At 42.4% G+C, this 27,926-nt stretch overlaps 1 protein-coding gene across 2 annotated transcripts in view; it reads left to right on the forward strand.

The window, feature by feature from the left end:
- Positions 1-27,926, forward strand: part of znf423 (zinc finger protein 423) — a 144,576-nt gene that overhangs the window by 69,131 nt on the left and 47,519 nt on the right. For both annotated transcript variants that reach the window (XM_063896613.1, XM_063896621.1), the window contains 14 exons: positions 1,220-1,344; positions 1,465-1,546; positions 1,647-1,722; positions 1,979-2,259; positions 2,395-2,672; positions 3,287-3,670; positions 4,141-4,322; positions 4,586-5,125; positions 5,246-5,396; positions 5,575-6,111; positions 6,195-6,379; positions 6,753-7,180; positions 7,360-7,573; positions 9,341-9,425. In XM_063896613.1, coding sequence (XP_063752683.1) covers positions 1,220-1,344; positions 1,465-1,546; positions 1,647-1,722; positions 1,979-2,259; positions 2,395-2,672; positions 3,287-3,670; positions 4,141-4,322; positions 4,586-5,125; positions 5,246-5,396; positions 5,575-6,111; positions 6,195-6,379; positions 6,753-7,180; positions 7,360-7,573; positions 9,341-9,425 — 3,548 coding nt within the window. The remainder of the gene's footprint in view (positions 1-1,219; positions 1,345-1,464; positions 1,547-1,646; positions 1,723-1,978; positions 2,260-2,394; positions 2,673-3,286; positions 3,671-4,140; positions 4,323-4,585; positions 5,126-5,245; positions 5,397-5,574; positions 6,112-6,194; positions 6,380-6,752; positions 7,181-7,359; positions 7,574-9,340; positions 9,426-27,926) is intronic.

Consider the following 27,926-nt stretch of genomic DNA (forward strand, 5'->3'; position numbering starts at 1 on the left):
ATAAAGTCATCATAATCCTCCTCTGTGTTTCCTTTCCCCCTTATTTCTTGTTTTTACGTCCTGTAAACATGGTATTGTTAATAGTTTATAGATTTTTTCATTAAACATTTCCACATTAAATTGTCAAAACATTTCTAGATCCATGTTAAATATTTTGTCGAGTTGTGTATGAATATGTAATGTTAATGAAATGGTGTGTTTCATTGTATCACCTGTTATGGTGACTTATACCCTTTGCTATTGTGTCAGCATTGTGTTGTTGTCTGCCAGATGCTGCCCTAAATTGGTCTATTTTTAGGCCTCAACTTTATTATGCATTATCTAGATCCTTGTAGTTTTTACATACTTTACTACACATTTTTAAAACAACATATTTTTGTATGTGAAACCTTTTTACTCAGTGTTGTAACAGCTACACAGTAAAAGACCTCTGAGGGGGTAAATCCCTAAATGTCCTCATTTTGAGACACATGTTTTATATTTTCTATAATGAGTACTTGACAATACCCTTAATGTTTTGAGCAATTTACCAACTTTATAACTCTGTAACTTGAATGTTATAAGTATAAGTTACAATGTTTTGTTTGGTCAACTGTAATGGTGATGTATCCCATTTGCGCTTGCATCACTTCTGTGGTTGTTTCGTGGAAGTCTGGGAAAATGTACTTTTTATCCGGTTTCGATCCACTTTTTTACAATACACATTTTAGATCCTCATAAGTTTATGAAGTTTAACCGGATTAAGGATGTCAGTCATTGGACGTCTGGTTCTAAAATTATCTCTGAACAAACGTTTTAGCATTAGCTGGACACCGTTGGAGAATCCCAGATTTTTTTATTAAAACGACATTATTCTGTGTTTTAGTGGTTTAAATCACAAGGAGAAAATGACTGCAATGACTATAACAATAGTGGTTAAGACAGCAAATCCCATGGTCCCATGAAACACCATACGCCACAAAACTAGTGGCAGAAAATGACATACTGTGTGTGTAAATTGCAGCAAAAACAAGCAGTTGCTAAAATCTTATAAGAATAACTTTTTGCTGATTTTATCTGAAGTGTACTAACTAACCAAATGACTTTGATAAGGACGTTTTACTTTATCAAACCATATGCTCGTACTTTAAAATGCCATCCAAATCAAAAGTAATTATCTTACTATGACCTGCCTTTGTAAATAAGTTTTCATCATCTGTCTCCTACTTATTCTCCTCAGCCGTCTGAGCTACCTGAAGCGCCACGAGCAGATCCACAGCGACAAGCTGCCTTTCAAGTGCACCTTCTGCAGCCGCCTGTTCAAACACAAGAGGAGCAGAGACCGCCACGTCAAGCTCCACACAGGTAGATGATAAAACAAAAGGCAACAGGTGTTCTGGCTGTCCATACTTTGAGGTCTACAACATAATGTTTGTTTTTTCCTCTTGAATAAATTGTATCTCATCAATTTGTTCACTGATGCAGGAGATAAGAAGTACAGCTGCCAGGAGTGTGAGGCTGCGTTCTCCCGCTCCGATCATCTGAAGATCCACCTGAAAACACACAGGTACCTGCTTCACACCCAGTGTTTGACTTGCTTTTAATTCATAATAAATGTTTCTGAGTCTGATTTGTTACTTTTTATTTTGATAATTTCTCACGTTCAGCTCCAGCAAACCTTTTAAGTGCAGTGTGTGTAAGCGTGGCTTCTCATCCACCTCATCACTGCAGAGCCACATGCAGGTAAACAGTTATATTTTTACCTATAATACTATAATACTTTTGCAATATTTTAACTCCCTATGGAAATGCCATAAACTTATTGCTTATTGTTTTTAATGTTGCTAAATGAACTTCCAAAAGAAGTATGGCAAAATAGCAAAAAAAGGAACTAAAAAAGTGACACAGTTTTTAACATTTCATTTCTTGACATGAAAACCCACAATACATTACAAAGAAAATGCTTCTTTAAATCTCGACTTCTTTCTGGCTCCGGCAGGCTCACCGCAAGAACCGAGAGCACCTTGCCCTGAGGAGTGAGCGGGACGGCGGAAAGAAGGGAGCAGGAGGAGACGTTGACCTGGAGCAGGACCTGTACATGTGCGACTACTGCGAGGAGACGTTCAGCCAGACAGACGAGCTGGAGAAACACGTCGTGACCAGACACCCCCAGCTGTCCGACCGAGCTGACCTGCAATGCATCCACTGTCCTGAGATCTTCCTCGACGAGGCTTCCCTCCTCACGCATATTGAGACACAGCATGCCAACCGCAAACACAAGTACTGTAGAGTTTCTCTTTTTAAAGTTTCCAACCGGCTGTTTTGTTTCAATGTTGAGTCCTGGTGTAGAAGTTGTGAGAAAATAGAATCTTCTGAACTGGAATATAACCAGAATTTGTACTTCTGTTCCCCCAGATGTCCTGTCTGTTCGGAACAATTCCCGTCTGTGGAGGACGTCTACTGCCACTTAGACAGCCATCGGCAGCCTGACTCCTCCATTCACAGCGCTGCCAGTCCCGACCCCGCGCTGGGCAGCGTGGCCTCGATGAGTTCTGCCACTCCGGACTCTAGTGCCAGCCTTGAAAGAGGCTCCACGCCGGACTCCACCCTGAAGCCCATCCAGGGAATCGAACGTGGCCGCAGAAGAGGCGTCGAAACCGTGGACGATATTGGAATAAGCCTGGTCCATCAAGGTAGAGATATGGTTACGGTTACATCCCTTGATTATAGAGTGATGTCGGGAATGAGACGAAAAAGCAGGGAAATTTGAATTTTTTTTCAATGGGTTGTTTGGTTAGATGTCTGATATGACATCTGTGGTTACTACAAGCTGAAGAGATTATCACGTTTGGCTCAGCAACATAAAATATGTCAGTAAATACCCAACTTGTGAATGTCTGAGGCTTCTATATTTCATAAAAATGGTGGTTGATAACAAGTGACTAAGTGATACTACTCATGTCATCATGCCAAACATGAACCCATCTTTAGCAACTGTGATTTAGTTTGTTTATAGCCGATAGCTAATGTTAGCTTTTTACTTTTGGCCATCAGATTTACACTACAAAAAAAATATGTGCAGGTTATCATGCTGAACAAAACGTCCAATCATCGTAAACGTGTGTTTGCCAAATATATTATTTCCTGTAATATTCCAAAATCCAATGAAAAATGGGGACACCTACTTCTGGGTTAACCCTCAGAAAATACATCATCACTGCCTCACTCTATATAGTCACCACATGTTAAAAGCTTAGACTCCCTTAATGTATTTCTGATGAAGCAGTGTATCCTTCCATCTCCACAGGGGGAGGAGGGAGCTGGGGTAAAGTGACGTACTCTTGCCCATACTGCTCGAAGAGGGACTTCAACAGCCTGGCGGTGCTGGAGATCCATTTGAAGACCATCCATGCGGATAAGCCTCAGCAGAGCCATACATGCCATCTCTGTCTGGACACTCTGCCAACGCTCTACAACCTAAACGAACATGTGCGCAAAGCTCACCGCTCCAGCGGGGGAACCTTAGGCTCAGCGGCAGCAGCAGCGTTTCCCCTGCTGCAGTTCACTAACGTCACAGCGTTCCACTGTAACTACTGCCCAGACATGTTCGGAGACATCAACTCTCTGCAGGAGCACATCAGACAGTCACACTGCCTGCCTGGCGGGATTGTGGCGGGATCCACTACATTAGGTGCGTTTTGGAAGAAACTCTGCCTAAGAAATGGAAAGTTACTCTAAGTATGGGTTTTTCTAGTACATCATTTGGGGATGCTTGTATTGTTTCTGGACTGAGAAAGGCATTTATTGTTTGAAAATCTTAAAATGTGAGATGTTAACTCAAAGCCACATGACTTCGACAAATCACACATTTTATAACAACATTTGAAAAGATTAGCAACTAGAGTCTGACTTACACCTATGACTTGGGATTTACATGAAAAATACATACCGTATACAATCATACCGTATCCAAGCAGGACAGAATCATGAAAAACATACAAATATACTAAATTTTTGTTTGTGTACTACAGTATAACTATGCAGTGGTGATGCTTGAAATTGCAAAAAAAACTTTACATCTCACAATTTAACTGTGGAAATAATTTTCCCCCTGGGGACAATACATCTAAATCTAAATCTAACTTAATTCCTGTATTGTAGAAGGGAACCATGCCTTCTTCTGCAACCAGTGCTCCATGGGATTCTTGACGGAGTCTTCGTTGACAGAACACATTCAGCAGACGCACTGCAGCTCCATCGCAGGGAGCGGCGCCGGGTCCGGAGGAGTGGTGACAAAACTGGAGTCTCCTGTACTACAGGCTGCATCGCAGTCCTTCATGGAGGTATGAATCAGTTAGAAATGACCACTATTGTTATACAATATCATATAAATGTAAAAGACCCCATGGCTTTCTGAGGTTTCCAGTCTGCTAATTGAATTCTATTAAATCTGAACTTGCAAAGTCTAATAGTAAATGATGGCCTATCTTTGTTTCTGTCACTTTTCCTCTTTTTTCCATCTGATCTCTCACTCCCTAATAACTAAATAATTGTATTTGTCCATGTATAAAACTTTAAAAAGTAAAGACTTACTGTCCACGTACAGGTTTACTCGTGCCCTTACTGCACCAATTCTCCTATCTTCGGCTCACTTCTCAAGCTCACGAAGCACATCAAGGAGAACCACAAGAACATCCCGCTGGCGAACAACAAGCGCCAGGCAAAAGTTGCAGATCTGAGCCCTGCCTCCTCCGACGTTGAGATCTCCTCCCCAAAACGCCACAGACTGGGAGGGGACTCCACTCCCTCCATGGGAAGCAACGGAGACTATCCTTGCAACCAGTGTGACCTGCGCTTCTCCAGCTTTGAGGGCTTCCAGGCCCACCTGAAGTCTCACCTGGAGATGCTGCTGCGGCGCCAGTCCTGCCCCCAGTGCAACAAGGAGGACTTTGAATCCCAGGAGGCCTTGCTTCAGCACCTCACAGTGCACTACACCACCACGTCCACCCAATATGTGTGCGAGAGCTGCGACAAGCAGTTCTCCTCTGTAGACGACCTGCAGAAACACCTGCTGGACATGCACACATTTGTCCTGTACCACTGCACGCTCTGCCAGGAGGTCTTTGACTCCAAAGTCTCCATACAGGTGAATTAATTTAGTTTTGACAAGAATACTAATATTAGCTTGTGATAAGAACATGTGTGTGCTGTAATATTAGCAATTAAACAACCTTGATTGTTTATTTTTCAACTTTCTGCCATTTAGGTGCATTTGGCAGTGAAGCACAGCAATGAGAAGAAGCTGTTTCGCTGCACAGCATGTGCCTGGGACTTCAGGAAGGAGTCTGATCTTCAGATTCATGTTAAGCATAACCACCTGGGCCAGAGGTCAGGCCTCCCAGGGGGGCTCGGAGCAGGTACTGTTCATCTTTCCTGGGATTATAGGCTGAGTTTCATTAGAAACAGCAGGGACAGAACTGCATACTACTCCTGGTGGTGATTAAATACAAGCAAATATAATAAAAACAAGCTTAAGGCGACATTTAGCAAAGAGTGCAAATTATTTTAACTCTTTTTCCGACTTCTTTCTTGCAGGACTCAAGCCCCGTAAGTGCATCTTCTGCGGAGAGACGTTTGGAACGGAGGTGGAGCTACAGTGCCACATCACCACACACAGCAAGAAGTTCACATGTCGCTTCTGCGGCAAAGCTTTCCAAGCCATGTCACTGCTGGAGAGACACCTGAGGGACAAGCATTGCATCTTCGACGGTGGTAACATCACAGGCAACGGAGGAGGCACAGGGAGCGGCGCGAGTCATAACGGGACGCCCAACGGGCTGGCGCAGTCGTCCAAGAGAGGAGGAAGTGGAGGGAATGGAGGTGCGGTTGAAAGAGTAACGGTGGCGGCAGCTGAACAAGCTGACCTGCAAAACATGTTGCTGAAGAACGCAGGAGCTGGCCAGGGAGGAGACACAGTCAACAGTCACGAGGCAAGCGGAGGAGAAGAGGAGCTGGACACCTCGGAACCCATGTACGCGTGTGATATCTGCGGAGCGGCCTACACCATGGAGTCGCTCCTGCAGAACCACCGGCTGCGTGACCACAACATCCGACCAGGAGAAGATGACGCTAGTAAGATTAGTTTTCACCCAAATAAAAGCTTGTTTTAAAGATTGTTACAGGATATTTAATGTTCCTTTTTTGATCAATTTCAGCTTCTCGAAAGAAAAAGGCTGACTTCATCAAGGGGAACCACAAGTGCAACGTGTGCTCCAGAACGTTCTTCTCTGAGAGTGGTCTCCGCGAGCACGCTCAGACACACCGCGGCCCCGCCAAACACTACATGTGTCCCATCTGTGGCGAGCGTTTCCCCTCGCTGCTAACCCTCACCGAACACAAGGTACTGCTTTCATGTTCATGTCTGTTGAAGTATTCATGTTTCAGAATGTAATCTGGAGGTTTATTTGTAGGGAACAATAGTCAGTAGATGCCCTCACAGGTATAACAACATTAGTTTTCCTTGCTTTTCTCTTGTGTTACTCTATTGTTTGCTATGTATCTGTCTTTTGATCCTAACACTTCTTGGCTGCTTTGAATTTCGAATGTTAAATTGTCCTCAGAGAGGCAATTTGTGCTGCAACACACAACAAACTACAGCAAACTTTTCTTCAGTTGAGTTTTCAACAACAGTTTCTTTATATGTTTCCTTAGCTTATATAAATGGTATTGCTCACTACTTTGTGCATCATTCTCTTTCTTCTTCCTCTCTGCAGGTGACCCACAGTAAGAGCCTGGACACAGGTACCTGTCGGATCTGTAAGATGCCCCTGCAGAGTGAGGAGGATTTTATCGAGCACTGCCAGATGCACCCTGATCTCCGCAACTCCCTCACCGGCTTCCGCTGCGTCGTCTGCATGCAGACCGTCACCTCCACCCTGGAGCTGAAGATCCACGGCACCTTCCACATGCAAAAACTCTCCTCCAGTTCTACACTGGGAGGAACAGGAGGAGGAGGAGCAGGCGGGAACGGAGGGATAGGAGGAGGGAACGGTTCAGCCTCTTCGTCCCCTAATGGGCAGCTGCAGCTGCATAAGTTGTACAAGTGCGCCTTCTGCCTGAAGGAGTTCAAGAACAAAGGGGAGCTGGTGAAGCTGGATGTCAACGGCCTGCCTTATGGCCTCTGTGCTGGCTGCATGAGCAGGTAGGAAACCAACTATTGACACATTTTACTTAAAAAAAAAAGATATCTTTAAGACGGTGACATCATAGAGAAAATTTAATTGCCTTTCAATAGGTTCAGCCGGAGTTAGGATTAGGGTTGGGGTTGAGGCAAGAGCAACAGTTTTCATCTAAAACTAATCAAATGTTAAATCAAACCAGGGGCACGAACGGTCAGAGCCCCAACCAGGGAGGAGCTGCCACGCCAGGGGACTCGCAGGGAGAGAAGGCCCCGTCCGGGCTGAGGTGTCCGGAGTGTGGGGTGAAGTTCGAAAGCCTGGAGGACTTGGAGAGTCACGTCCAGACGGATCACCCCGACGTCAGCCCGGAAAACAGCGCAGCGGGAAAGAAGGCCGAGGCTTCACCGGCACCCAAGGTGAGACAGGATGGAGATAAGTCAAAGATAAACAATTTTTGGATGATTTTTTATCTCAAAACCTCTCAACAAGTCTTTGGCATTGCCTTTTATAAGGGGTCAGGAGGAAGTTTATGACTAGGTATTAAGAGAAATTGCATCTAGGCAAGTTTGTTAAAAGATATGGTGCTGCAGAAACACATTTTAAAATGACTTTAAAGACATTTAAAAGAAGTCAATCAGAAGCCAAGTGAATACAAATTAAATGAGCTAAGTTCAAATAACGAAGGTATCAAAAACAAGAATAATGCTGCAAACTAGAATCAGGTTTCCATCTTGAGTGTTAATGTCTCTCCTAAGCTTTTCAACATAAATGAACACTGGCAGATCAAATGGCCAGTAATGTGTTTTTAATTTATGTTAATTTGAAAAGCAGAGTTAAACCAACGAGGAGTGCAGGAGACTCAAACCATCCTGCTGAACTGTGTGTTTGCGTGAGTCGTTTGTGTGAAGTGTTGGTGCATGCTGCTGCCTTTGCGTCTGTACCTCGCATACGTGCGCTTGTGTGTATGTCGGTGTGTGTCAGCAGAGCCCCACTGGGTCCTGCGGCTGGGGCGTGCTGAGGCATTGTGGGAGCTGTTCGTTCTACTTGATATTGACAGTCAGGCTCCCCGGGACCAGCCGCGTGTCTGAGAGTGTGTACTAGCAAGTGAGCGTGTGTGTGTGTGTGTGTGTGTGTGTGTGTGTGTGTGTGTGTGTGTGTGTGTGTGTGTGTGTGTGTGTGTGTGTGTGTGTGTGTGTGTGTGTGTGTGTGTGTGTGTGTGTGTGTGTGTGTGTGTGTGTGTGTGTGTGTGTGTGTGTGTGTGTGTGTGTGTCAGCTCCCAGGGACCCTCTGTCTTACCTGCACCTTTGTTTCTGCTTAGTCTAACAGCACAAAGCAGACAAAGTAGGGTGTGTGTGCGTGCGTGCATGTGTGTGTGAGCAGAGAGATAGTGAAAGTGGGGCCTTTGTGTATTTTGTATGTGTTTTTGCATGAGTGATCGCTGTGTACTATGAATGGGTAAGCAGAGCCTCTGCTTCTCTCTCTCTCCTTATTTTTTTCTGTGTCTCTCGCCCTTGTTTCTCTGACTCATTCTGTATCTCTTTCTTCTTCTCTTGTCCTCTTTTCCTCTTCGCTCGTTCCCTCTGTCTCATTGCTTTTCCCTTCAGCTTTTTCCTCTTCAGTTCTCTTCTTACAAATGTCTATCCTTTTCTTTTTTTCTGCTGTGTGTGTGTGTGTGTGTGTGTGTGTGTGTGTGTGTGTGTGTGTGTGTGTGTGTGTGTGTGTGTGTGTGTGTGTGTGTGTGTGTGTGTGTGTGTGTGTGTGTGTGTGTGTGTGTGTGTGTGTGTGTGTGTGTGTGTGTCTTTTCCTTTTACCGAGTCTCCAAGGACTTAAACTTTCAGTGTTGCTTGATTAATGTGAGACTTTTGGAGTTCAGATGACTTGCATGTTGAGGGTTGAGAGCTTATGCTACTTTACCTACCTGTTATCACTAGAATATTCTTATGGGCTCTTTCAATTCTTGAATACTGAGGGTTTTTTCAATTAAAATGTATTTGATGCTATGACTACAGTGTGATTCAATGTGTAAAAACGCATACAACAAATTATATATTTTTTACGATCATCAAAAATAGCATTCCACTCAAAAATGATGTTCTGCATATGCCATATTGCTCTATAATTAAATGGAATATTCTCATTCTGACTCATTGTTAGAAATGAAAATGTGTGTCTTTATCCTACAGAAAAAGACCTACCAGTGTATTAAATGCCAAATGACGTTTGAGACGGAAAGGGAGATCCAGATTCACGTCGCTAATCACATGATCGGTGAGTGATGCGCAGCTCTTCCTCTCTCTCTGTCTTAGTGTTTGTGTGAGTGAGTGTGGATACTGCATTTCGGTGACTGTAAAAGTCTATTTTCCACCTTTTGTCCTGCAAACTACTGCAATTGTGTTTTTTTTGGCATAGGATTTTTATAAAACTAGTAGATAAAGCAGCTAGCCAGAGCCACACACAGATCGGTGTGAGACAATCAGGTGAAACTAAGAGCTTCTTTTGAATTGTGTGCTTCCTGGACCAGCTGTACTACTTGGAAAACTCGATTTAGAAAACTGTTACAGGTAAAAATGTTAAATGGAACAAAACTTTCTGAACCCACAGTTCCATGAAATCCCTCCCAACTTGAAACCCCTAACCTTTCATCACTTAATGTGAGCAGTTTATAGCTTGGACGAAATCAAACACCACAAAGATTGCTGATATTGCTGCAGGCATGGTAAATGTACACTGAAAAGAGCCACAGTTAACTCTGATTTTATATACAATCTAGATCCATACAACCATGTACCAGGTAGCAATGTTGTATTGTGGTTATTGCCATTTTACTGGGTATTAAAAAGGGTTCAGTTGTACTACGCAATTGCACTGTGTTGATTGTTGCCAAAATATTAGTTCTAGTAACACCAAATGGCTCTCATTTGAATCAGTATATTTTTTTGTGCTCTCTGGCTCGAGAACTGTGATAGGAAGTAATTTCTGTGTGTAGTACTTAAGCATTTGGATAACCCTGTCAAAAGTTTTTGTGTTAATATATCAAAGCCGACAGAAAACCTGAGAACAATCACATCAATACCATAATATACTGTCCTTTTGGTTGGAACAATGGAATGCACGATCAAAAACAATGCACTGTTATGTGTATTTCTAATGTATTGTGACATAAGACCATACTCTTTTACCTTTGTTAGTTATCCGACCAGCTGCTTTTGCCTGAAATAGCAATTAATATATAGCAGCACCACAGTACTGAGGAATCTTCATCATTTTGTTCCCATTATCTTAACGGGCTGTGAAAAGGTGATGTAAAATAGTTTGTGGTTATAAGTGTAGTGTGTTTAACTTTAAACTACCTCTGTAGTTTGGAGGCTATGTTCTTTTATGAGCTTCCCCTGTGACACTCTTTCCCGCTCGCCACTAATTTGCTGCCTTAGCATCTCTGTCGTCATGGAGATTAACGAGGTGGACCTGCGAGTTGTGCTGGGGAACAAACGCTGTGCACCCCCCACCCTCAGCCAGACCTGACAGGCAATCCCAGAGTCACCCATGCGCTGTGTGTGTGTGTGTGTGTCTGTGTGTGTGTGTGTGTGTGTGTGTAAAACTGAGTTAAAGCAAGCATGTGCGTGAGAGGGCCAACTGTGTGTGAGTGCTGACATTGCTCTGAGTCGTCTAGTAATGTCTGGAGACGTTAGAAGAGAGAGTTGAAACAGAAGTACAGCTGGAGTAACTTTTACTTCCTTCCCCTGTGGACCACACACACACACACACACACACACACACAGACACACACACATGTGCACGCACACACACACACACACACACACACACATGTGCACGCACACACACACACACACACACACACACACACACACACACACACACACACACACACACACACACACACACACACACACACACACACACACAATTAACCACTGTCTTTCTCACACAAACCCAGGGACAAACTCTCTTAGACAAAGAACACACACTAAGTATGGTTTCTTCCATTTACCTGCTGTTCCTCTCTGTCCATCTTCATTACCAAAACAACTCACTATCATTCCTTGCCTCCTCATCTCCTCGTCTCCCCCCTACCTCCCTCTTTCCCTGCTTCCTACCTTTGATCGTCTTCCACATCCTTCACCTCTCCTCCATTCCTCCACCCTGAGGATCCTGCCAATCATTCTGACATGTTTCCCCCATAGTTATCACCACTTCCCTTCCTAGCCTGAAAGATAACTCAACCTTCTCCGCTTCTGCCCAACCAGACACACACACATACACAGACACACACGTTTGCATAGTGGTGGTTAATGGTGGGTTAATTAACGTGAACAGATTAATTTTGAAGTGGAGGCAGACTATTTTTAAGAGAGAGCCCAGTTGCTATTATTACATTTTGTAAAACCCAACCCCCACCCTAGGAAGAGAATATCAAATGCTACACAGTAAGGTATTATTCGGCACTAAAACATGATAAAGTCAATTGGTGTCAACTGGAATCTGAGTCTGGATGTAGTTTCTGGCAACAAGACCCTTCCACAGTTATGGTCTTTTCTATCTTTACAGAACTTTCACAACATTCCCTTATTCTTATTCAGTTCTCTACCTTTCCTGAATCCATTTGATTTTTTACACCACCCCCTTATAATCTCGTTTGGGCAGGTGTCACTTCCTGTTTTCCAGTCTGGGATCGAGTTAAGGTTGGTTACAGGAGCAGACAGTTTGCTATTGGCTTGTGAAATTCAGGGATGTGATTGTCACATTGCTCCATGGGTAATGCACTATGCACCCCCCATGGTCCTGTTAATTACGCTGTCAGGAAGCGAAAGAGAGACAACAGTTAGGCAGATAGCGGAAGAGAGGGTCAAAGGGAAGAAGTCCACAGAGGAATCCTAGTACTAGTGAGGAATTATCACTGTCAATGCTAATTATTCACTTTGAAAGCAGTAGTAGTTTTTCTTAATTAAAGCACATATTCATTTATTTACCCTTTTTAGGTTACTATTTTATCTCACCCTTAAACGATTGGTTTATACATTCAATGAAATAGAAGCCCTAAGTTAGGCTTTGAGAAACATAAAGCAGTTTTTATTTTGAGACATGAAATATCGAAAAATAATAGGTGTCAATTTGAAAGAAAAAATCCTAATTATGTTAAAGTGTTAATCAATAAAAAAGAACAATACTATTATGGTTGTAGAGAGGAGTCAAATTGACAATACACCAACAGCGGTCATACCCATATTGGTAAAACACACACACACACACACACACACACACACAGCCTTAGTCCATCTCCCACACACTGAGGAGAGCATGAGAGATGGAGTTTTCCGTGTCTTGCCTCGGGTACCAGCTTGCCATTTGAGAATACTTCTGCTGCTTTTGTGTGTAACAAGAGCCCGAGGGCGAGTCAGTTACACATCCTGTATGTACCTTTAAATACAGTGTTATCTGCACATATGCAAAACTCCTAACATGTGTATTATATCAAACATAATAGTATTCATAGATGTGTTTTATTTATTTATTTGATCAATGAATTGTGTGTGTGTGTTTGTTTCACATGAAGTTCTTACTACAAGACAAAGAATAACTCTGACTATCAAGGTTTTTTTTATTGTGTGTGTGTGTGTGTGTGTGCTCATTTTGTTACCCTCCCAACATTGGAAAGGGAAACGAGTGCTTGAATGAGTAAAAATGAGTATCTAGAAAGTATGCAGTGTGTTTTTGGACTCATTTGCACTATTGTCTGTTTATCAGCGGCCAATTTAAATCACCTGCACCACCCACATTTCAGTTAAATAATCCCACACTTTCATCATCACCAAGACAATATCACAAATCAATATAACACTTTATTTTTTTCTCCGCTTGCTCTCGATTTTTCCTTTGTATCCCTCCTGCCCCCTCCTCTCATTGTCTGTACATGTGTATTTGTTTGTGTGCACATGTCTCCTCGGAACGCACCGCAGTGATTTTTGGCAAGCAGTATTGTTTTCTGCTGTGCAGCTGCACATCATGAAGAACTTCCCTTCACGTGTGATAGTGTGAGGTGAAGGCACGAGTCTGTGTGCAACTAGACATTTTGATTTTGAAGCAAACCAACATTTAAACAATAATCGGTTATACCTTTAATAATAATACATGTAATAATTCCAATTAAAAAAAGTATTAAAAAATGATCTTAGTGGGAGCCACATAATGGTGATGATTTCACTCACTTTGCAAAAGTATCGTCCTTCTGAAAGTCTACAACTCAAAATAGAGTCTTTGAGGACAAACACACACACACACACACACACACACACACACACACACACACACACACACACACACACACACACACACATCCCTAAATAAGGTCCTTGACAGCATGTTCTGAGTGTTGCATGAAGCCACTAATGCTTTACTAATCACCTCAGTCTAGATTTCACAGTATGAGACCTGACTTCCCAAACACGCACACAGGCTTGCCCACACACACACACACACACACACACACACACACACACACACACACACACACACACACACACACACACACACACACACACACACACACACATACACGATGTGTCTGCACTAAATGCTGTGTGTGCCTAAAGAGCCACAAAGAGCAGGCTATCCTCCCTTTCCATTGGCTCTAATCAGGGACAAATCTCCAATTAGACTGTAAAACCTACTTTGATACATACCCCATTATGCATTTGGGGATTAGATAAAGGTTGTTGGGCATGTATGTCTGCAAAGGCTAAAATCCCAAAGTTCCATACAGGGGGAGGTTCTCTCCACACGCCAAATTGTAGTATTTATGTTATTTGCACCATGTATGTTGAGTTGTTGGAGGAGCACGCGACATAAGATTTTCATTGCCAACATATACGCTGTATCTGCTGTGCATATGACAAATAAAACCTTGAAACCTTGAAACCTATTTTGACGTTACACTTGTGCTTCTATTGGCTAGCACTCCAACACATTCTAAGTGATAGGCTAAGGGGCGGGCGATCTTTAGCGGTTTACCTATTATTACAGAGCCGGTCAGCTAACCAATCAGGCAGTATGATAACAATAAAACACTTTTTGAACATTAAAGCATGTAAATATGTCGCAGTAGCGGCAAACAATACAATTGTGAAACCTAAAAATGAACATAATAGGGCCCCTTTAAATCTCTCTTTCTCTTTCTCTCACCTTAAGTACTTTAACTCCCCACTTTCACCTATCCCCCGCCCTCATTCCTTTGTTTGCCTCCTTCCTGTCCATCACTGTAGCATTATGAAGTCAGCTTTATTAACACATCAGTGTCAAGGTGTCACCGCAGTCATGCTGCAACTGCTGAGCGTGTAGGAAGCCGTCCATAGATTTTACATGCTGTGGGCCGTACCAGCATAACACAAATAACAGTTATGAGAAAGGAATTGACGTCTACTTTGTCATAAAAGGTTGCACGGAGAGGTTTTTCACCTTCTTTGCACGATAAGTTGTCTGAGGAGAAATGGCTTCTATGTTGTGTTCCACTTTCAAGGTGTAAATCATCTTTTTGCCTCCCCCCCACACACACTCACACTGCGTATTACTAACCCTGCCCATTCTCTCCTCCGCTCTCCCCCCTACCTGCCTATTGGATGGCCCATAGAAGAGCCCACCTGTCGGCCAGGTTTGTCCCCTTTCTGTCTCCTTAGCTCGCACTATGAGCAAGGCAGCACTGTGCTGTCTCACTGCCTGCCCATCAGCATTTCATTATCCCTGCTTTATAAAGAGTAGCATTCAAATTTGATCCTTTAACATGGAAATCAAGATAATGGCTCATATTGTTAGCAACCATGCCACATTGCATGATGTGGAAGAAATTGGAAGCAGCTAAAATAAGGTTGTTCACCTTCTTAGAAATATATGCATTAAAAAAACTGTGAATTCAACTGGGCTGATATTGAATTTGACACGTTTCAGCCAAATTTTTGCACACTTACCCCTCACCTCATTCACCCCAATCCCTGCTGCTAGCTGCATGCTTCATCCTCCTCATACACACCACACACACACAATAACAAACACACACGTGCACGCACAGATGCCTTGGAGGTATCGAGTGGCCACTCACCTGGATCTAAGTGCTCCCCATGGACTGCGGTGGCTAATGATGTGTCCTCAGCATGAGCTTTACTTACCTATTTACATCAATGCACTCTAATAGTGTTAGGTAGCCTTCCCTGTTGACATTCTTCACAGATTTGATCATCAATCGTTCAATTCAGATATATGTCAAAAAGCTGGAACTGACCTCATAGTACATTTTTTTCCGAGTCGCCGCCACTTTCACTTTTCAATCATACCTTGGCCGAAAACTGTGAGGAGCATTAAATAACCTCGGCTCACTTTAATTGCGTTGCTTGAGGTTGCACTTATCTGCCGATTCAGAGCAGTCACCCTGCATTCAGCCCGCCTGTTAGCCTGCAGTCAAATCTGTGATGCGCTTCGCTAGAAACGTCTAAGCAGCCGCCCCTAGGGCCGGTGTGTGTCTGCGCACACATCTTTCTGAGCTACCCAACCCCCCTGTACACCCTCCCCTCCCTTTTTTTTTACACACACACACACACACACACACACACACACACACACACCTACACGTATGTATATGTGTGTGGTAGTGAGAAGGGTCTGGTGTGGTTACTTTGTGTCACTGAAGACTTAATGAGGCGAATAAGAAGCTTTTAGAGTCAATGGAGGTGGATAATGTGTTTGAGGGTTCAGTGTGTGTGTGTGTGTGTGTGTGTGTGTGTGTGTGTGTGTGTGTGTGTGTGTGTGTGTGTGTGTGTGTGTGTGTGTGTGTGTGTGTGTGTGTGTGTGTGTGTGTGTGTGTGTGTGTGTGTGTGTGTGTGTGTGTGTGTGTGTGTGTGTGCGTGCGTGCGCAAGTCCTTGCCACCGGCTACCAACATTGTTGTTCTCTTCTGCCCTGCTGCACCTGAACTAATAAGCTACAGACTAGCCTAGCGTTTCTGTTGTTATGTCTGCGCTAATGCTCTGCGCTAAAGAAAGCTCTTCTCTTGTAAAGCTAACTGGTATCACAGCTTTTACTTAACAAGAGAATGAATAGGAGATGTTTTAATACTCTCCTGCACCGAAAGTATGTCGAAGTAAGTGGACAGCTTGTCAAACAGTCTGAAAAAAACCCTGAATACAGCTCTGAAGTACTGCGGGAACACTGCTAATCCCGTCCTAGGCTGAGTGTCCTTTCTGAGAGAGTTTATAGCACCACAGGCGATGACATGTCTTTTCAGAGTGTGTGCTTAAAGCGCAACACATTGATCAGTCAGTGTTCTGTTAGAAAAAGCTGGAAAAGCTGTTAACACACTATACACTCACCAAGCACCAACCTTTTTGGTTAAAGTTTTCCTCAGGATATGCATTTGTACGTAAAGTGAATCATTTTCTTTGTTTAAATGTTTAATGAGTAAACAATCATGGTTTAATTTCTTAGTAATATATGTGCCAAAAAAAACAACTAAAAGCATTACATTTAATATATATTATTATTAAAAAAAGTGCGTACTCCTGGACTTCTCTGGACAAATTATAATATGCACTAGTACATATTGCGATTTCATATACAATTATTGTGCATCCCTAATTCATTCTCACATTTGCGTATTTCCGTCCTGCAAAGTTACTGTACCCAATAGATTGTTTTCCTAGGAATTTGAACTCTGAGTCACTCATTGGTTAATATTGTCCTCACAAACCATCAGTTATTTCAATGTAATGTTTAGATAATGGCATTAAGTAAAAAAAAGATTTAAAAATAACAAACAGATTTGCAAACAGTGTGACTGTGCAGGGTACCAAGCAGGATGTTGGTCCGCACTGTGATGGTATGAACATAGGAACAGATGACGGCACATCCCCCCCTCCTGTCTTCCATCCCTCCCTCCATCCATCCTTCCCTGCATCCCTTCCTCCCTCCCTCCCTCGCCACCTGGAGCCAGCGAGCCATGACACCAGAGGGAGGGAGGGAGTGATGATGAAGGGACGAGGGACTGGGAAGGGAAAGAGAGGGAGGACCACAGAGGCCTAGATGAAGGAGAGGAGAAGGAAGGGAAGGAAGGGAGGATGAAAGATGGGGAGCGCATATGTAGGGATGTGTAAATAAAACAGGAGACGGGTCTGTCATGATATCAAAGCTATTTTGATTTACTTTAACGGTATAAAAGATAGGAAGGGAATCATACATTATATTTAAAAAATTGTACAACTTCTTAAGAATAAAGAAGTAGATCTAGCAATTCAGCAAAAAGTGACTTTAAAATTCTGCCAGGTAATATAAAGAAAATGTACATATTTTCAACCTAATTCTTTAATATCAATATTCCAACAATAGTGTAGGGATAACCATTGGTGCCCTCACATTGAAAACAACATATATAAGGAGATTTTTAATCAATAATCATCAGTGATGTTGGTAAAGGTATAGAATAGAGCTGCTAGAGGTTCAGAATATGACATGTTTGTGCTGTAATGCTGCTATTGAATCAAGGGAAATTCAACACTTCCTACAGATCATTTTACAAAATGCTACCTTAAATCAACCAGGAAATCGGCCTATATGTGATAATTGTCAGCATGATCTATTTTAGATATGTTCTACAATGCTGAATAGAACCGTTAGCCTGAACTTCAGTTCAACAGCTAGCACTAAAATATTGCACTATATATAATAAAATAAAGCAGGTTAGAATTAGTTTGTAAAAACTAGAGTATGCCTGTCTGATCTGAGCGGGGAGAACAAAACATGTACAATCTGATTTTACCAGTATTCTGTGTGATAATGATTAATAGGCGTAACATTATCATATTGTTTTTATTGAAAAAACTGAATCCATTAACTTTGTTCAGTCATTTGTTATGCCGTACCATATATTTATCTAACCACCTCTGTCGCTGTTAAATGAAAGTGTTTGCCGTGTGTTAGTCCCCACAACCTGCCATTGTCTGATTTTGACTGTGTGTGTGTGTGTGTGTGTGTGTGTGTGTGTGTGTGTGTGTGTGTGTGTGTGTGTGTGTGTGTGTGTGTGTGTGTGTGTGTGTGTGTGTGTGTGTGTGTGTGTGTGTGTGTGTGTGTGTGTGTGTGTGTGTGTGTGTTTCTTTGAAGACAGTGAGCACGGTGGATCCCCGGAGAGCTAATTTTGTCGTCTTCTCGCTTGATTTACCCTCTTCTTCTTCTTCTTCTGCTGTTTATTACCAGTCATTACAAGCTGTTTGGAAACCTAATAGGACACACTGACAAACAGACTGGGAGAGACCCAGGCAGGATAGGCATCGGGAACCCAAAATGACTGTGTGTGTGTGTGTGTGTGTGTGTGTGGAAGAGAGTGAGCGCTTCTGTGTCATGTTTCACGTTTGCCTGAGAGAATATTTGTACATGCAACATCAGCTTTCTTTACTCATGTATAGAAGTTGTCTGCTTTGTGTGAGTGATGTCTTTATTAGCCATCACTGTGTGTGCATGCGTGTGTCGGCCAAAGATAGAGGGCTACACATCATACTGTACCTGAAACCCCCCCCCTTTACATTCCCCTCTATCTTTTCCTCTCTTCCTCTCAACCCGTCCAGGTGTGGCTGCACCAGCTGCTAAAGAGAACAGGACAATTACACACACACACAGTCTTCCTCTCTATCTCTGCTGGCTAATTGTCACAAGACAAACAAGGCGCTTTGCCTTTATGCGTTTCATAAACAGGGGCCAAGCAACAATTAACTCCCTGCTTAATTCACTAACTATTCTGAATTCATTTTCTCATGTGACAGGCACATCTGTCACAGCTGGTAGCGAGTGAGCCTGTGTGTGTGTGTGTGTGTGTGTGTGTGTGTGTGTGTGTGTGTGACCAAGTTAGGGGCTGTATAGAAATGCAAAGCACGCTGTATGTGTATATAATAAGTGCCACAGGTAAACGCCTTAAGGGCACTTCTTTGAGTGTGTAACAAAAAAGAATATGTGAATAAGAGTTTCAAGCAAGTGTTTTTTTTAGATCTGCGCATGTTTTTAGTTGCGTGTTTTTGGGATGTAAGTGTGTGGGAAATGAGAAGCCTACGCTTTTAAGCATAATGATGTAAGACAGGACAGCTTGGACATAAAAGCTGCACAACTAAAGATAAAAAGATGATCACGATTATCTATCAAGAAATTACACATCGCTTGTCCTAAATCTGAAATACTTTTTTTTACAAAACACCAATGATGATCCTATTCAGTGGACTTGCTCATCACCTTTTGCTTAAGACATTTAAATTGAATGTTACATGTACATTTAAGGAATGTTTTCACAAGCTAAGTTAATTTCAGCTCCTCAAAAATGAAGCTAAATCATCTTGATCGCCCCCTGGTGGTTGGCTGTGTGTGATGTGAGATACAGGCACGTTTTAACGATCAAAGTAGACAGATTTTAAAGGTCAAAATCGCAGTCTGTCATGTCCAATCCATTATGGGAAGTCAAATCTTGATTGTGATTAGTTTACGATAAATTGTGCTGTCCTATTGGACATTGGCTATTGTTTAGACTATTGAAATTAAGTCATACATTCAAAGTGATTTGCAGATCATCTCCAGAATGACTCTAGTAAGAGGCAAAAGGAGACATTTCAAACAAAACGTCGACAGAAATGGTGGCGATTACAGATCAATTGAGTAGATTCACGCTGATGGCAAACAGTAGGAGAGGAAACAGACCGATGCAGAGAAATAATCTGCAGAGGACATGGAGTGAAGAGGCGAGGGAGAAAGAGATGACTGAATGCAGATCAATAGGGTGAAATGAGTGTGGGTGTAGATGGGTGGATCAAGTCGAATAAAGCGAGAGACGGACAGAGGGTGTGCTGGAGGAAAGAGAGAAAGAGGATGAGAGCAATTTTTTTTTGTTGCCAGTTTTGGCTCACGCTCAGTCCTCTTGCCGAGCAGCTGGACTTCATTAGTGGCTGGTGTTAATTACTGGGACTGTACACACACGCACGCAGATAAGTGCACGCACATACACACGTGAACACACACTCTAACAGATGCACATGTGAACGCACACAGCCTGTTATTCAGGGTCACCTTGCTAGCCTTGTTTGAACCAGCAGAGAGAGAGGAGAGGTGCCAGACAGACAGAACAACTGAAACGGAGAGAGCGTCAGTCCACTGTGGGAGGTTTTATATGTTATTACTGCTATTTGCAGCAGTTGCATAGCAAGCAGCTGTTACATATACAGGTGATGCTGTTGTTTTTTGTCAGTCAGTGAATACAATAAGGTGTGAATTCTGACTTTGGAGTGTAATTACGGAAGAAAGATGAATGTGTAGCTACTGATACAAGTGTCCTTGGATTTTAAGTAGCAGCAAAGATGAGTTTCACAATTATTTCTACAAGAATGCATTGAAAGACGGTAGATAGTAATGACTTTGTGGTGAAATGCAAAATGAACACCTTGTCAGCTGCACTATTCATGATGCAGCTGTGAATCTGAAGTGCAATGTGACTCATTGCTTCATTTATTCATGCTTCAAATTATGGAGTCAAATCAAAAAGTATATACTATAATTAATTTGCCCAACCCTTAAGAAAACACAAAAGCAAACGTCACATTTTTAGAGAGGTAGTGCACCCTTTTATGACACCATTTGAACGTGTTGGCAGTGTCACAGTTTGACAGATGATTCCCCGCTGTTCTTGCAGACCAAACACATTCCTTCAAAGCTGAGCGTCTGAAACGCAGCCCAGACAGGAATCCAACAGGAGTAACAGCGTAGGAGGTGACTAAGAAACAACTCTAAAAACATTTCTCATTTTAACCTAGTCTGTATCAATCAGTGTTTTCTAGCACCTCAGATAAATCCATTGATTGGGTAGAAAAAACAAGAATGGTCTAAATGATCTGAGATTAGGTCAGTGCAATGAAGGCATGTACAGCCCATGTTGATGTGATTATCACTTTTGGATTCCTCCTTCACTATCACCTGGCTGTGAATCTAATTGAGTGCTTGGCATAGATTTGGGCCTGTTGCCAGCGGTTGTTCTTCACTGATCAAGTGTTTTTTTGTCAGACACGGTGTACAAGGTGCTGTGGTGAAAGAGGGGGATAAACAAGACTACATGTAATTTAAGCAACACAAATAAATAAAACAAAAATAAAATTTAAAAAACTAACATTGTATGATGCATTACATTGAGTAGCAGTAAGCTTCACCACTAGGTTTTATTTTAACAGTGGAATAAAAACATGGTTCACTCAGACATTAGTTTGAGAGCACTAAATCCAAACAACTTTTTGACTGTCAATTGTTAATTGCATCAATAAATGCAGAGCTATCGTACACAGCGTACCTTTGAAGCATCAATTCCGGAGTGGACAGGGCAAAGTGTAATTTGGATGGAAAATCCCTGCAGTGACGCCGTCATTTTACCTTTAAATAAACTTTTGTTCAAGGTTTACCCCGTAGCCTGTGAGTACAGGTACATTGGGTTTTCGCCAAAGGATTGGAAATATATATAACTCAAGTCAGAACTAAGATATCTGTGCAGAGTAATTGGACAATGAATTTGGTACAGTGATGACCTTTTTTTGTAGGCTGACCCAGAAGTTAAAGAAGCAATGGGATTTTTCCATTGGATATTGGAATATTACAGTAAATAAGATCACACATTTATAAAACATGCAAGTTTCATTCAGCAGAATAATCTGCACATATTAACACTTCTTTATGATTGTTAAAGCATAGATGCAATCGCCAGAAGTGAAAAGCTAATGTGATGTAAACACTAAAAACAAACATCACAGTTGCATGGCTGCCAGTCACCACTGCTAAGCTAAGTGCGGCTAATGTTCAGCGTGATGATGTTTAGCAGTCTCATTTAGACGCCTGTAAGAAACCGCCAATTGTAGGATTGATAGAAGCTTCAGACATTCACGAGTGGGATATTTACTGACATGCTATGTGTTAGAACAAAGTGCGGCAATCTTGTTGATTCAGGCATCTAACCAAATACATACAAAGAATGATTTACTTTGAGACGATGAATTGGAAATGGTGAAATGCTGACTCATTCCTTGGTTTTAGGACTCATTCCTGCAGCACTCTACTGGATAAACAGCCCCTAAACTTGGAATTAAGTACCCAGGTAGGGATATGGAAGAGGGTTTAATGATGAGCAACGAAACAGCATGAGGTGAGATGCAAAGCCATGCTTGGAGAGGTTGAAGGGTTTTCTTTGGCTCTTAATTACACGACAGAAGACAGGAGAAGGCAGGATCGAGAGCGAAGAAGAGAGAAAGGTTGAAACAACGGTACACACTGTCGCTCTTATCTTCCGTCTCCAAACAGATGTCGACCAGGCTGTTCTCTTTATTGCAGTACAAAAGGCCTTCTGACAAAAATACACACACAGGCACTCACACACACATCAGCCTGGACAAATCAATGCATTCTGGTTTCAGTAATTTCCCAAGGTGCTTTGCTCTGCATACCCTTGGGTGCGTAAGGTGACAAAGCCAGCCACGGTAGAGAGAATCTCTTACTTTCTGCCCTGCTTTTTCTTTTAATCTCTTTTCCCTGGTTTGTTTTCTTCCTTTGCTGCTTTCAGCTTAATTTCTTTCCTCAATACTGTATGTTTATTTACACAATACGTTAAGCTCCCCATGCTATTCGATTGTGAGGGGTATTTGCTTTTAGTGAACAAAAATATCCATTCTTTAATCAATGCTGGAAAATTGGTGGAAAAGGGTTTTCAAACGCAAGATCAGTAACTGGGTATTGACCATTGCGTAGCTTACTCGAAGCCTACAGAGTTGTGTCAAACGCGATCCGTGTCATTGAAAACTACAATTTGTTGGTTTCAGAAGACATTCATGGCATATGACATGATGCAATAATTAACCTTTAAAAGCCCATATTTCAAATAGCAGTATTTGTGCAAAACGATGTGTGTCTTCAGTTTTTTTACTCAGCCTGCACCCGCACAATTCCCTGCACAGAATATAACAACTGGCATGCAGTGCTCCATCATGTGGGGATATGCTCTGTTTAAAAGCTCTGTAATCTTCCGGTAGACTGCAGGTTTGTAGATTGGACACAGAGTGAGGCCAGGAACACCACGTGAGCCCCCCCTCCACCCACAACATAATGATAATTACAATCATTATGCAAATATCCTATCCTCCTCTAATGTGTTTCAGGTGAAATAAGTCCTTTTTACAACTTTATCCACTTTTTCCCCACTTTTATTTCCTTCTCTTTCCGTGACCCTTCCCTTCCTCCTTCACCACCTCCTCCTTTACCTCCTCATCCCATGTTTTATGTCCTTCTTCATCCTCCTATCTCTCCTGGATGGGAGACACTCATTTGTGACAGAGCCAACCTGCTAATGGTGGATGGCAAGAAACAAAACTGGCCATGCCAAATACACACACACACACACACACACACACACACACACACACACACACACACACACACACACACACACACACACACACACACACACACACACACACACACACACACACACACACACACACACACATTCACACACGCGGTATTTGTACAGACTAGCATGGACATCCATCTGGAAATATTCATACTGAGACATCCAGACACACACACACACACACACACACACACTGCAAACATTCCCAGGTAGAGGCACACACACACACACAGACACACATCAGTGCATAGATACACTACACATTCACACTAATGTATTCACATAACACTCTGTGTGCTCCCCGCTGCATTGCTCCTGGTGCCGGGCTCCCTCTCTGCTCTGCGCCGCGCCTCCTCCTCTCCGTCCTCCTCCCCCACCACCTCCTTCGCCTTCTCCCAGTACATCTGGCACGCTCAGCTGCCGAGGAGCGCCATAATTATCCCGCCGGAGACGCACGCGCTCGCACACTCACACACACACCCTACGACGGAAAGCTCACACACACTCGTCTTCGGCGATCCGCGCCGCTCCCTGCTGCTCCTCGTCACTACCGGGGCTTCATTAGAGTGTGTGCATGTGTGAGGATGTGTGTGTGTGTTGATGCATGGTGCTTTTGGATGCTATCCAGATGTTTTTTTTTCTTTATAGTTGAGGAGTCGGGCGTGTCCTAGATGCAACTGCCCTGCTCCTGTATGCTCTGAGTTTAAACCACGCCAGTCTTACAATCTACTTTCTTTCCTTCTCACACTCTTCCTTCAGTGTCCAGCATAGTTAAGCAAGAGGGCAGCAGAGAGTATCTGTTTGTGTCCGTCTGGGATGGAAGTAGGATCTTGTTGTGTCGCAGAAAGGGAACTTGCACCTCTTTAGTCATAATTAATCTTTTTGCAACATGAGCAATCCCACCTCTTGTTGGTATTTATTTTCGAATAAACCTAAAATAAATTGAAATATAACTTACAAGTATGCATTACCACAAATGAAGGCACTAAATGGATAGGATAAAATGCCTCATAATATCATAAAATGGGAAATGTTAAAATAAGAAATTGATACATTCCCCACTCACACTGCAGTAGTAATTGCAGGGGTGTTTTAGACTGTCTGGTGTCACATTGTAATTACTTACTTGTACAGGTGAAGGAGAGGCTGAGGTTGGATTGCTGCTGCCTGGGGTGTGCGTGTGTGTGCATGTGTGTGTGTGTGTGTGTGTGTGTGTGAGAGAAAGAGAATGTGAATGAGTGTAGTGTGATTGGCAGTAATTGTGTGTCCATGTGTATTTAAAGTGTGATTGGCCTTCAGTGTGTAAGTGCGTGGGTGTGTGTTTGTGAATGTACTCTCAGAGTGCCCGCTGCGGCTGCTCGGAGTGGTACTGTAGGTTTGATTCCCTGTGACACTTTGTGTCAGACTTACCGCTGAGCAAAAAGCAATTGAGCTTTGTGAAAAGAGACTGGAAACGCCTCCCACCTTTCTATTTTCAATCCATGCTTTTAGTGCCACGGGAAGCATGGAATAAAGCACCTGCATCAGTCACATAGATGGGTGCTAAAGACCAATCAGGTGACAAGCCTCGACTTGAGCACGATGATTGCATTCAAACCAGCTACCTCTATTTCTCACCTTTTTTACTTCTGCGGACGTACTACATACTATAAGGCACTTTATACAATTATAGGTAAAAGTCATGATGAAAATAACGCAATTGTTAAACAATTATTAAGACACATATCACACTGAAGAGTGCCGCTAGAAACATGTTGCTATAAAAATCATTGTATTTCCATGGCGTAACTCATACCATAACATCCATATATCTTTTGCGCTGCATGTAAAACTAATTACGGCAGCATTTAATTTGTTTAAATAGTTGCAATTTTTCTTGACAATGTCGCAATTGGCCCAGACAGCCAATCAATTAAAGCTAGAGGTGATCTACAGTATACCACTCCTGTTTTAATGCCTGTAGATGTGGAATAAACAGTGGGACAATGACGACTGCAGACAAAGGTTTGATATTAGCAACATTTAACTAAAATAAACTACAGCATTCTATGCATTTTTCAAATACTAATCATCCAATAACACATTCAATTGATCTTGTATCATTATCTGGTAGCTCTGTTTTGCCAGATATGCTTTCCCAAAACCGGGTTCATAGCAATGCCACTTTGTGTGATCGGGGTCTTAGCGTTTATATATGGAGTCTTCTTTGTCATATGTACCTGGTACAGTCACAACATTGATTGAGCCTTTCCCTCTTGAGCTACACTAAAGGGTTTACCAATCCAGAAAGAGCTATTGTAAGGAATAACATCAATTGTGTAACTACAACACTGTCTTATTTTTAAAACCGTTTTATTTTGAAACTGTTTATTTTAGTAACCAGATGTACACTACACTGATGACACTTGATGCTTGACGGAAGAAAACTGCAGTTTTTAGTTTCGGTTTCCTTAGCGGACAGAATGTAGAGAAAGAGTAAATAAGGAGAGTGACTTGTGGTGTTATACATTTAACACACAATGTGTGATTCTCCTTATTGACGCTGTAATACCCTAAGGAGGGAGACGACCCAATGCCACGTAATCACTAAACTGACCGGAAGTTCTGTTTTGCGCCGAGGCCACCAATAGGAAAAAGGCGATCGCAGAATAAAAGGACTATTGAACTGAAGAACCGAGCTCTTTGTTCGCTGACCAGCAGACAGATAACTGCTTTGAGTCTCTACTCTTACGTGGCCTGTGGAAGCGTGTTCCGAACTATTGAACCACAGCTGTGAAACTTCTGTAAAACCATTTTATTAAATACTCCTTTTAAAACTTATCTGAGAAGCTTCACTTTGTTTTCTTTTAAACCAACGCCTGGACTTCGAATAAAAGAACACTTCTACACTAGCCGCTAACACACCAGGTAGTTGGACCTGCGCTAGTTACATAATAACTCACAGAGCTACTGAATGTTTTTCAAATGAATGTCATTCTACTTGATTTATAAGATTTGCGTCAATTCTGACTACACACACACACACACACACACACACACACACACACACACACACACACACACACACACACACACACACTAAATCAACGCGTCTTGGCATTGATACCTGTTTCTCCAACACTAATGTGAAAGAAATATGGATCCAGTCGTGTCCCTTTAGCTTGTGGTTGTATCTACACTACATGTTTTGGTACACAAATACATTTGATACCATTTCTATTGATTGTACTACATGTGAGTTAATTTTGGTAATACATCTGGGCAGAGAATATCTCGGACACGCTGATGTGAATTCCCCACTCACGTAATAAGAAGCTATGGGACCGGTTGAAAGGCCCGATCTAGTTGGCCTCAGTTCCTCTGTCCTCTCCTTTTTTTTAATCCCTGCAGATCTCTCCCGTACTCCATCATGCTATCCCCCTACTTACCCGCCCCTTCCCTCTTCATTGTCTGTCCACTTCCCCTATGGTAACAGCTTTACCCATGAGATTCACTGGACTCTCACAGACACATAGTGCTAGGGGCCTAGGCAGAGGTGTAATTTCCCCAGTGTTCTCCTTAACCTGGACTATCTGACACAGTGCCACCAGTCTCTGTGTGTGTGTGTGTGTGTGTGTGTGTGTGTGTGTGTGTGTGTGTGTGTGTGTGTGTGTGTGTGTGTGTGTGTGTGTGTGTGTGTGTGTGTGTGTGTGTGTGTGTGTGTGTGTGTGTGTGTGTGTGTGTGTGTGTGTGTGTGTGTGTGTGTGTGTGTGTGTGTGTGTGTGTGTGTGTGTGTGTGTGTGTGTGTGCAGATGGTGAGATGTGACAGAGAGAGGGGAAGAAGAGGAGAGGGATGGTTTGAAAAATATATGTTTGTTGTCTATGAGTTCTTACATGAACTGCAAGGTTTCCACAATGGAGCCAAACAGCACTAGCCAGGGTTAAGAGTTGAATCACATATAATAGGGTGTAAAACAAGGTCAAACAGGACTAACTATCTATCTACCATTCCAATACATCTGCAATATGCACATATGTGCCTGTTTGTGTGTCTTGAATACTGTATGGAGACATTGTAATGCTAAGTGTAATTATACAAATCTGAGTGAAAGTTTGGAGAGGAACACAATGGATGCATTTGTATGATGATAAGATTCAGTCTCAAGTGTTTGAATATACTTTTGACAGTAGGGTTGAATTGAAACAGAAAAGTTAAATATTCAGTATAGGAGAGAAGACTTTTGGAAAGTATTTTGAAGGAGTGAAAGTCTATAGGCTCTTACATCTTTGGTACTGATTGAAGGAAGTTATCCATGAGGGAAATGGAATC

Source organism: Eleginops maclovinus, chromosome 2, assembly GCF_036324505.1.
Source record: "Eleginops maclovinus isolate JMC-PN-2008 ecotype Puerto Natales chromosome 2, JC_Emac_rtc_rv5, whole genome shotgun sequence".
NCBI lineage: Eukaryota > Metazoa > Chordata > Actinopteri > Perciformes > Eleginopidae > Eleginops > Eleginops maclovinus.